This window comes from Rhinolophus sinicus, chromosome 14, assembly GCF_057876585.1.
Source record: "Rhinolophus sinicus isolate RSI-liver-muscle chromosome 14, RSI-T2T, whole genome shotgun sequence".
Lineage (NCBI taxonomy): Eukaryota > Metazoa > Chordata > Mammalia > Chiroptera > Rhinolophidae > Rhinolophus > Rhinolophus sinicus.
Window position 1 is genome coordinate 10,527,214 of NC_142514.1, and position 10,826 is coordinate 10,538,039.

At 56.1% G+C, this 10,826-nt stretch overlaps 1 protein-coding gene across 2 annotated transcripts; it reads left to right on the plus strand.

Annotated features, from left to right (window-relative positions):
• The first annotated feature begins 84 nt into the window (after positions 1–84).
• Positions 85–5,031, plus strand: TMEM82 (transmembrane protein 82). Of its 2 annotated transcripts, XR_016018542.1 has the most exons (7): positions 85–720; positions 860–932; positions 1,121–1,295; positions 1,941–2,358; positions 3,672–3,859; positions 4,587–4,768; positions 4,893–5,031. XR_016018542.1 is itself a non-coding variant. In XM_088790176.1 (6 exons), the coding sequence occupies exons 1-6, from the start codon at positions 633–635 to the stop codon at positions 4,674–4,676; spliced, it is 1,032 nt and encodes a 343-aa protein (XP_088646302.1). In that variant the 5' UTR covers positions 85–632; the 3' UTR covers positions 4,677–5,031. The 2 variants fall into 2 exon arrangements, 1 of the variants encoding a protein (XP_088646302.1); XM_088790176.1 differs by having other exon boundaries at positions 4,587–5,031.
• Positions 5,032–10,826: the final 5,795 nt, after the last annotated feature.

The following is a 10,826-nucleotide window of genomic DNA, read 5'->3' on the forward strand; positions in this document are numbered from 1 at the left end:
TACCTCGGTCTCCCCCACCCGAACCGCCCTTGGCTCTCCACCTCAGTCTGGGAACGGAGGCTCCAAAATAATTCAACAGGGGAGGCCTGCCACCTAGCGGACACAGGGAGAACTGTCATTGGGGGCTGCCCTGTGGCTGAGAAGGGAAGGGAGGGCCCCAGAGCTGGATCCCAACCTCAGCCTGTGGGAGGAGAGACACCCTCCTCCAGACTTTAGGCCGAGAGAGCAGAGCCTGACCTCGGGAATATGGAGAGATAGATGTCCCCTTCCAGCTCTTAGGCTGAGAGGGCAGAGCCCAGACCTAAGGCTGGGGGACAACAGATGACAGACAAGGCCAGGGGCTTCAGGAAGGCACTAAGAGAGGCTGAAAAAAGTGGGCGCCCAACTTGAGCAGGAATAGAGACAGAGACTAGCCCCAAAGATGCCCTCTGCCCCATGCTGCCAGATGAGCGACAGCTGGGCAACATCGCAGGTTTAAGGCCCCTGGCTCTGCTCTTCTCCCTCCCCTCCCTGCCCTGGGCTTTTGACCCCTCCCACCCTCTTCTCCTCTTGCCTCCACTCACACCTTTGCCCCATGACGTCAGTCTCTCGGGTGCAGAGCTGGCTGTGGCTGGGCCTGGATCCTAGCGGCCATGTTCTCTCTGCCGTCCCTCCCCTCCTGGCTCCCTGGCCTCTCCTCCCTCGAGTGGGGCTCCAGCCTCCTTGACTCCTTCCTGCAAGGTGAGCGCCTCCTCCCCGCCCTCTCCCGGCACCTGCTCCAGGCGGTGCCGGTGGACCCCACCCACGTGGGTCTCCTACCACCTAGGCTGCCCCTCCTTTAACCCGACCAAGCCTGCCTACCCTCCCTCCGTCCCTCCAGGCCTCGTCGGGGCCTTCGGAGTCTCCATCCTGAACAACCTCCTGAAGGTTTACTTCTTTGTGAGCTGTGCCAAGTGAGTGCCCACCAGCCCAGCCGCTTTCGGGGACCCCTAGGCCCCAAGCCATGACTTTGGTCTCTGAGGGAAGACTGGGGGCAGGAGACCACCCGCCCTCCAGGGAGTGTGGCCGGGGGCCCCTGCACCCCTTCCAGGGCCCAGGCTGGTGGTTCTGCCCCTCTGCCTACGCCCACTCTGCCCCACAGCCACCCGGAGCTGCGGCTGGAAAAGGAGCGGCTGCGGGCCCGATGGGCCTCACTGGAGACCGTGCATCTGGCCGGGCTGGCCCTGATCCTGACCGTCATAGGGGCCCGGGTGGCTGCCCTGGTGGTGCTGGAGTTCTCCCTCAGGGCCGTCTCCACAGTGCTCTCCCTGAGCAAGGTGAGGCTGCAGGGAGGTGGGGGGCGTGCACTGCCGGGCCCTGGACCTTGGTTTTCACCCCGGGACATGGGAAGTTGGACCCACTTGAAGTATCTCATCTCCTCACCACCCTCCGTTGTAAGATTGAGACTAGAGTGCAGATTGCTTCCCCGGGTTGTGACCGCCAAGGCAGTCTCCACTCGGAGTGGACGTGACCCCAGTCCATGAAGATGCTAGTGGCAGCTCTTGGATATCAGGAGTTTCCCATATGCTAGATACATTGCACGCATCATGCCACTTGTTCTCACAACCACAGGGGAGAAAGGTTTGTGTGATCTCCATTTCACAGATGGGGAAACTAAGGGTGAGTGGCTTGTCTGTGGTCAACCCGCAAGAAGTAGTCAGGCTTTGAACCCAGGTCTTCATGGCTCTGAGACACCACCCTTCAGCAAGTACATAGTTCCCAAGTAGTAATCAGGATTAAAAGTAAAGCCAGAAGAAATGGTCCCATTATTCCCTCTTTGAGAATGAATCCAAGGGTTCCTTCGGCCTCCAGCCTCCTGTACCTGGAGCGTCTGTACCTTGAGAGCCCTCTCGATGCCCCTGTGGTGAGGGGAGGCCTGAGGCCCACCATTGCGGCCCCTCTTCTGCCACCTCCCCCACCAGGGCTCCCGGGGCACTGAGAGGCTGCAGCTGTACCTGCTGTGCCAGTACTCGCTGGGCTGCGGGCTGACCTGCGGCCTGAGCTTCCTGCAGGAGGGTTCCTCTCACCGCACTCTGAACCTGCTGCTGGGCCTCGGGCTGGCCGCCCTGCTTAGTACGGTCGCCCAGCGCCTCTGCCGTCACGTCTGTCGTCTCTACGAGCTGCACAGCAGCCAGCACTACTGTGGGGTCTGCCTGGGCCTGCTGGCCAGCGCACATGGCCTCCCCCAGCTGCTGGGCCGTGCCCTGGCCGTGGCCTTTGCCGTGGGCGACCTGGCAGCCGTGGCTCTCATCAACCGGGACTTCCTGACCACGTCGGAGGCTGTGCGCTTCTGGACACCACTCACCATCTGCTACACCCTGCTGGTGATCTACATGCAGGGTGAGGGCTACGGGCAGGGCCCCGGGCAGTCGCTGGGCATTCATATCCCACTGTCTGACCTGGGCCCCACAGTGTAGACTCCGGGGAAGCCGACATGTCAGCGACAACCCCGCCATCCTTAGGCAGAGCGTCCAGCCTGGCGGCTACAAGGTGGAGCAGCTCAGAGAAGGGTGCAGCAGGCAGTGGGATCCCCGAGGAGATAGTGTTTGAATTGGATCTTGAAGGATAAGCAGGAGCCCCCTGAGAGAGGGGAGGGAGGAAAGGAGAACCTGGGAGAGGGAACCTTGTGTACCAAAGCCCAGAGGTGAGAGAGAGTTTGGCAGCCTCAGACAACTGAAAACAGCTGAGTGCAGCTGTCACCCCACGGGCATGGAGAGGGGATGAGGCTGGCCAGGTTTACAGGGGCCAGATGGAGAGCCCTCGTCAGTCAGGCTGGGCAGTCTGATGAAAACCCATTGCGGGGTATTAAGCAGGGGAGAGTGACCTGGTTAGATGTGGGCTCTAGGAAGAGCCACCTGGCTGCAGGGTGGGGGTGGGGTAAAAGTGGCAGGCCCAGGAAGGGTGGTCAGGAAGAGAGAGCAGCAAGTGCAAAGGCCCTGAACTGGCAATGAGTTTGGCGTGCTTGGTGAGCAGTAAGGAAAGCAGGATGGCTGGGGGTATGAGCAAAGGGCAACGACTCGGGGATGAGATGAGGCTGGAGAGCAGGCACCGGTCAGATCCGGCAGGACCTGGTAGGCAAGGTAAGGAGTTTATTCCAACTGCAGTGAGAAGTGCTGGAGGATTATAAGCATAGGAATGATTTCATCTTGCTGATGTGTTTAGGTCACTAGCTGCTGAGTAGACACTTGAGTTGTAGGGTCAAGAACGGAAGCCAGGAGCCCAGGCTCCTATGAGAGATGAAGGTGGCTGGGACCAGGGGGCACAGTGGAGTGGCGAGGTGCACTGTGGTGGGGATCTGCTCACCAGAAAGCTTTGGCAGGGCTTACTGATGGGTCAGAGGGGGAGTGCCAGCAAGAGGAGTCAGGCCGACTCCTGTGGCTCAAGGCTGGCGTGCTGTCCTGACTCCAGGAGGAGCACACTAGCAGGAGACTTGCAGGTGGGCAGTGAGGCCTGAGAGGCAGAAGTGCCTGGTGCCCTGTGGATCCCAAGAGTGAGGGTAGGGGCGAGGCGGAAGGGAGAGGGGCTGCAAGGGGAAGGGAGGGCTCACACTAGAGAGGGTGGGGGGAGCTGGGAGGTCCAGCCCCAATCCAGCTGGACCAGTCTGGGCCCCGGGAGCAGGGGGCAGGTGGTGACAGGCACCTCACCCCCCGTAGAGGAGCAGCGGCTACACCCCGGCCTGCAGAGCCAAATCCAGACCGTGCTGGTGCGCATGGGCGGCCTGTTCGTGCTGCTGCTGACCGTCGGCCGCTGGCTGGACCTCCTGGGTATCCTCATCTCCCTGCTGGGAGAGCTCTGGTGCCTGGTGGGCGTCCGCTCTCTGCTTGACCTTTGCCAGATACAGGTGGGCACCCCCACCCCATGTGTCCCCCAGACACTGAAGCCCTGCTCCAGACAGCCCTGGGAGTCCCAACAGGCCCAAGTTTAAGAGTTGGAGCAACCTCTCTTGGGGTGGGGAGCAGAGGGATCTGGAATCCCCTCCCACCTGGTGTTAACCTTTGACCTGTGCCCCAGAGGCCCCAAATGGGGGGAAGGTTTTGGATAAATGAAGGTCTGGGAAAGGCCTGGTGACTCAGGTGGTTGGAGCACCGGTGCTCCTAATCCCGAGGTCATGGGTTGGATTCCCACATGGGCCAGTGAGCTGCGCCCTCTACAGCTAAGATTGTGAACAACAGCTCTCCCTGGAGCTGGGCTGCCATGAATAGCCGGAGGATAGTTTGAGCTGCTGTGGGCTACCGTGGTCTATCCTGTGCTGCCATCAGTGGCCGGTGACCAGCGTGGGTGGCCGGCAGCCAAAGTGAGTGGCCGGCAGCCAGCGAGAGCTGCCGTGAGATGCTGTGAGCAGCCGACTGACTACCGGGGACCAACTGCCTCATCCAGGGGGAGCGCAAGGCTCATAATACCAGAATGGGCCAGGGAGCTGTGTCCTACACAGCTAGACTGAGAAACAACGGCTTGAACCGGAGTGGTGGGGGGAGGCGGAAGGGAAGGAAAAAAAATGAAGGTCTCAGGCCCCCCAGGGGGTGGGGAATTGGGTGGTGACCTCCATCATTCCTCCCATCTCCCCTCAGGGTTTTTCATCCCAGAAGCCCTTCGTGTCAGCTCCAGTCCAGCCCCGGTCCTCAGCACCTGCCCAGCCGCAGGGGACAGCTGCCTCCTGACCTGCCTCAGCAAGGACTCAGTCTGTCTCAGGCCCACCCAGGCTCACCTGGGGGCCTTGACCCCAGCATGCTGCCTGGAGACAGAGTGCCAGGTGGGCCCCCACCTGAAATTTGGGGCGGGCACTGGAGCCCCTGAGGTGGAGGAGAAGGTTTAGGGCTGGGGCCCCCAAAAGTGGGGCACCTAGAGGCCACTAGGTTAACCTTTCTTTTTCTCAGGGTGGGCAACGGACCCACAGCACTCTCAGACCTGCCTTTGGGGGCAATGGAGATGGGGGACAAGTACAGCCTTAGAACGGCTTCCCCCTTTACTGGCCTGTCTTGCCTTCTCCACGAACAATAAAGATGGTTTTCTCAACCTGTGCTTAGCATCATGAATACACAGAAAGGAAGATGCTTTTTTGAGACCAAATAGCTCTTCTGGCTGGGGCAGGCTCCTGGGATATGTGTCAGGAGTTTACTATAGAAGTGGCTCCGGAGGTGACGGGGGTGTGATCGGATGGCCACGTGGTCTAGTATCCACTTGCAGTCTTAGGTGGATGGTGCCCATCCTGTCCCTTCCGAGACTGAGATACAGCTGAAGGGAGCACGATGCTGAAAAGGCCTCTGTCGGTGCTCTTGGGTGCCCTGCCCCTGCCCCTGACTTGTCTAAGACCGTGAGGATGCTTCCCATCTCAGCCCTGTTGAGCCTTACGTCCCCTGCAGGACCCAGCTCCAGGCCACAGAGTGTGTAGGAAAAAGTTGGTTCCCAAAGCTTCTGCTTACCTGCTCTGTGCCCTTGGGTAGGCTGCTGCCCCTCTCTGAACCTGTCAGCACAACTGCCGTGTTTTAGGTGCTTCCCATGTGCCAGGCCCTGCGCTGAGCATTTTTATGATCTCATTTTATTCTGACGTGATTCCCATGGCTGTGTGGGACTCACATGACATCACATGAAAATCACATGACATCATGTGGGAATCAGGTACTATTCCCTGAGGTAGGGACTAGTATCCCTTTTTACAGATTCAGAAACTGAGGCTCAGAGAGGTAAAGTAACTTTCTCAAGGGCACACAACTAGTTAGTGGCAAAGTCAGGATTTGAATCCGGATGGCCAAACCCCCAGAGCTCAAGTGCTTTGCATGCTCTTCTTGTTGAATGAAGAATTGGGGCCAGGAAGACTAACAGAGGTAGGCATGAAAAATATGGCAGGTCCACTCCTAGCAGGTTCTGGAACGTGGTTCTGGCCACCTTTTGTCCAGGGTAGCCTGAGGCTCCATCACAGTCATGTTCTCCTGGCCCACAGGGCAGCTTGCTTCCATGGGGATTGAGGGCTCCAGCTTGGGACCCTTTCTCAGGAGGGTTCCCATGTGGCAAAGCGGACTCCCAGCCAGGGGGCTTTCACAGGGTTGTGAGGGTCAGGTTGTCAGAGTGGCAGGGGAGGTACCAGGGGGGAGGAGAGAAGTTTCTTGGAGGATTCCAGGCTCCGATGGGTCCCTTTTCTCAGCAGAGGCCGCCATGGTCATCTGAAGGCTACTGCTTTGGAGCAGACAGAGTCTGGCCTAGGATTCTTCATTCCTTACCTTGAGGTACACCTGGGGCATGGGAGCAGGCTGGTCCCAAGGCTGGATGGGCTGGTTTCAGCTGATTTCAACAGCTCAAGCACCACCTCTGATCCCTTGCTGTGTCCTACCCCAGGAGGAGACTCTCAGCTTCAGAGTAGCTCAAGTGGGGGACATGACTGTGGATGTCCCCTTCCCAATGCAGGACCCAGCCCCCCTCTGCCTGCAGGAAACTTGCCCCAGTCCAGGAGGAAATGGCTCAGTTAGGTTGGCACAGGGCCAGCCCCTTGCCAGACCCAGACTGGGCACCAGGTTCCAACTATTCAGATGATTTTGCTGGAAGTTTCCCCAGCTTCCTGGCCCCTGCACAGCCTGGGACCTGGTGCAGACAGGGCTGGGAGGGATTGGACTCTACAGTCCTTTCCTTTTTATGGGCTCAGGGACCCTTTTCCAAACAATAATTGGGCCACGTGGGCTGGAATAGGATTCTTTTCTTATCTACTAAATTATTTTTGTGAAAAGTCTGACAAGGGTATAAAAATTAGATCACTCTGAGGCATTTAACAAATCTCCAGACCAAACAAAGAGAAATGGGCCTGAAGTCTAGAGGGTAGAGGGTATCCAAAAGGTATGGTCTGGAACTTGTTCCCACAGAGACCGAGAGAGCCGGGAGCCTGGGCCCTGCCCAGCATCCTTCTGAAGAGGTGGGAGCCAGAGACCCCCAGTCCCTGTTAAGAGGAAATGGTAACCTTTGGGGAAGCTGGGATTGGGGTGAGCCACCCCCTCCCTCCCGAGCCCACTTGTGGCTTTTCTGATCTGTGGCATTGTCTCTCAGGATGTCTTGCATTCCTTTCCCTATTCATTCATTGACATACTGAACATACTGAACATCAGGTGAGGGATACAGTGATGGGGTTCTGGGGCTGTGAGGGGTGTATTTGTTACCTAAAGCTGCGTAACAAATGACCCCAAAGCTTAGCTGCTTAAAACAACAGATTTTTATTGTCTCACTTTTTGTGTGGGCTGGGAATCTAGGTGCAGGTTGGCTGGGTCCTTCTGGCTCAGGGTCTCTCACAGGCCACAGTCAAGGTGTTAGGTGAGGCTCTGATGTCATTCTGAGGCTCGTCTAGGGAAGGATCCACTTCAAAGCTCGCTCACATGGTTATCAGCAGGACTCAGTTTCTCATGGGCTCTTGGGTCAAGGGCCTCAGTTCCTCTCCACTGTTGGCCGGAGTTTCCCTCAGTTCTTTGCCATGTGAGCCTCTCTAGAGGGCAGCTCACAACATGGCCACTGGCTTCCCTCCGAGCAAGCAAGTGAGGGAGAGAGAGAGAGAAAATAAGCAGGACAGAAGTCACACTCTTTTTGTAATCCAGTATAAAAGCGACATCCTACTGTGTTTGCTGTATTCTATTAGTTAGAAGCAAGTCACTGGGTCTCGCCCATCCAGTGGGAGGGGAGGGGATTACACGAGGGTGTGGCAGAAGGTGGGGATCCTTGGGGGCCATCTTAGAAGTTGCCTTCCACACAGGGCTTCTTTGAGGAGACCTCAATGGACTGAGGGAGCCCGCCTAGCAAAGAGCTGAGGAAAGAATGTCCCCCACTGAGAGAACAGCACAGGTAAAGGTCCTGAGGTGGGAACATGCTGGGGGAATGTTAGGAACAGCAGGAAATTCGTGTGACTGGAGCATCACAGAGGATGGAGTGTCATGAGTGAGGTCACGGAGGTGGACAGGGGGCCACCACTCAGGGCCACGTGAGGGTTAGGATTTTATTTCCCTGCAGTTGGCAGCCCGCAGAGGGTTTGCACATAATCTGACTTACATTTTTAAAGGACTTCTCTCCTTGCTGTTTTTAAAAGAGACAAGTGTAGAAACAATAAACTAGCTTGGAAATATTTGGAATAACCCACATGAGGTGACAGGGGCTTGGACCAAGATGGTAGCTGCAGAGGCAGCCACAAGTGGTTGGATTCTGGATGTATTTTGAAGAGTTGATAGAATTTTCTGATCCATTAGATGTGGGCTTAAAAGAAAGAAAGAAATCCGGGGCCCTTCGATTTTTGGCTTGAACAACGTGGTGAATGGGCTGTGGGGACTTCTGAGGGCAGAGCAGAGTTAGCTCTCACAGGTGCAGTCACTGTTGATGGAAGATCCAGGTGCTGGGAGGTGTGTGACATGGTCTGGGGTTCAAGGAGGCCTCGCTGAGAAACAGCTGTTGAAACGGAAACCTGAAGGTTGAGGGGAGTTCCCAGGCCAAGGGATGGCGGTGAATCGCACGCAGGTCTTAAGGATCCTGAGGAAGGATACTTACCTGGAAGGTCACAGGGGTGGGAGATGCTGTCACAGACATGGGCTGGGGTGGGATTACCAGGGCCACAATAGGGTTTGGCCACAATAGGGGTTTGGCACCCCCCACCACCACCACCACAGAGCAATTGGGAGCCACAGAAGAGCTGTGTGGGGCAGGGGTGCAGGAATGGGGCATATGCTACAATGACCACATGCTGTCCCAGCAGGATGGTCTGGCCAGTATGAAGAATGAATTGTAAGCAGAGCCGGTCCAATTTTAAGGGCCCGCTTTAGGAAAAAGAATACAAAGTTCGTATGAAAATGAATATGGCTTGAGAAAGAGAAAGAAAAGCACAGCGGATTGCTGGAGCCCTAGAGATTTGAGACCATTCTTCTGACAACGTTTGGGAAGTTTGCCAGGAACACTTAGTAGAAAATGCTTCCTAAGTGTAACCTGGATATGCCCCTCACCCCAGAACACTCCATGACTCCCAGCAGCCCCAGCGCCACACTGGCCGAGGAGTGAGAGGCCTGAGCGGAAGTTTCATTACCTACACAGGAAAGCCACCTCTGGCTAAGAGAGAAGTGGGGCGGCCAGCGGAGGGGTGTGGCATGGCCTAGACCATGTTAAATTTTAGTTAGGAGGGGTCTCAGGGATTGGGGTTGCTGAAATAAAATGCTGCCGAGTACAGGCTCCCAATGGGGTGGGGCTTCAGGGAGGGGGAAGGGATCAGTGAGGGAACAGGCTCAGCACTGGCAGGCAGCCAAGGGCTTGGAGCACGCTTGGGGACCTCCAAAGTGAGTGACGCTAGGATTTCCTCCCCTCTGCCCTCGCAGAACGGGGCTCTCACCTTCAAGGCCAGGGCCAAGGAGGGGCCCTCTAAACCTGCTAAGCCTCAAGCCCCCTCCATGGCCCACCCACACTTCCTACCCCCTCACTCTAGAGCCTGTGCTGATTTGCTAAATGCATGGCCTGGTCATGGGAACCAGCCGGTTCAGCCAGAACCAGCCCAGGCCCCTGGACCAGGTGGGGATTAAGACCCAGACATTGTTATCACAGCTGGGAGGCTGGGCCTTGGCTGAACCAAGTGGACCCAGGGTGGGGCCTGAGAGTGGGGGACTCCATGTGGCTATACCTATGGCTCCCCCTTGGTTTTTGAACATTTCCCTCCAGATGTGGCGTGTTCAGTAAAGGGGCTTGGAGCTAGACTACCTGGGTTCAAATGAAACTTACTAATGGATGTGACCTTGAGCAAGTTACTCCCAGTGCCTTGGTTTCCCCATTTGTTGAGAGGACTGAACAAGATCATGGAAGTAGGCACTTAACCCAGAGCCTGACCGTGGCCTCTAGTGCCCCTCGCCCCCAGAAGGGACTGTAACTCAGTCTCAGCCACACCCTTCTGATGTGAGGGGTCAATGAGCATATTGGAGTAAGGGGACAGGGAAGGAGGCACTGGCAACAGGCCACAGAAGCAGGAACCCATCCCAGGGGAGGAGGGGAATGAAGAAGTCCCCGCCTCCCCCATCTCGTCCACCCAGGTAGAGAAAGATGATTACATTTGCGTTTTCACTGGCAATGTTCTCTGAGGAACTAAAACTCTGTCTCCCTATCCCTCAGAACAACCTTGTGAGAAGTTGATTATTGTTTTCTCTGTCTCCCCAAAAGAAAATTCAAGGCTGGAAGAGATTAAGTGACTTGCTCAAGGTCACAGAGCTAGTAAGTACAGGAGCCAAGATCCAAATTCAAGTGGGTCTGACCCCAAAGCCCAAGCTCTTATCAGCTTACTACCCTTTACTACCACTCCCATGATTTGTGTATCCAGCTACTTAAGACCTATTCGTGCATTTTGTAGGGATTACTGAGCCCCTTCTACATGCCAAGCATTGTACTGGGTACTGGAGACACGGAGATTGTTAAGACATAACCCTGCTCCCATTCTGGTGGAAAGTTTATTGGTACAACCCTGCAGCTTTGGGATGTATCCAAGGATGAAAGTGACCCCTAAGTCTACTTCTAGGCTTCTCAAAAGTGGTGACAGGGGTGCAGAGTTTGCTAGGAGGAGGAAGGATCCAGACCCAAGGAGTCTCACCAGTCTTCATCATGACTCTGCTTTAAGCAATATAAATACCATTTTAACTCGTTGAAGAAAAAGCAAGAAAAAAGAGTGCGTTGGCTCCAGACATCCAGGGGACGCCTTCAGGAGTCAGGTCCGTTCATCCAGCCGCTGAAGTGATGAAATCAGTTATCTCTCCTCCTCTATCATCTTTGCTCTCCTGTCCTCCATGTTGGTCCAAGTGTTGGCAAAAATGATGCCAAGCTTGCAT

Coding starts and splice junctions, on each gene's coding strand:
- TMEM82 (XM_088790176.1), top strand. CDS start 633: ATGTTCTCTCTGCCGTCCCTCCCCTCCTGGCTCCCTGGCCTCTCCTCC. Junction 2,359..3,671: donor GCTGGTGATCTACATGCAGG/GTGAGGGCTACG, acceptor CACCCCCCGTAG/AGGAGCAGCGGCTACACCCC. Junction 3,860..4,586: donor TTGACCTTTGCCAGATACAG/GTGGGCACCCCC, acceptor ATCTCCCCTCAG/GGTTTTTCATCCCAGAAGCC.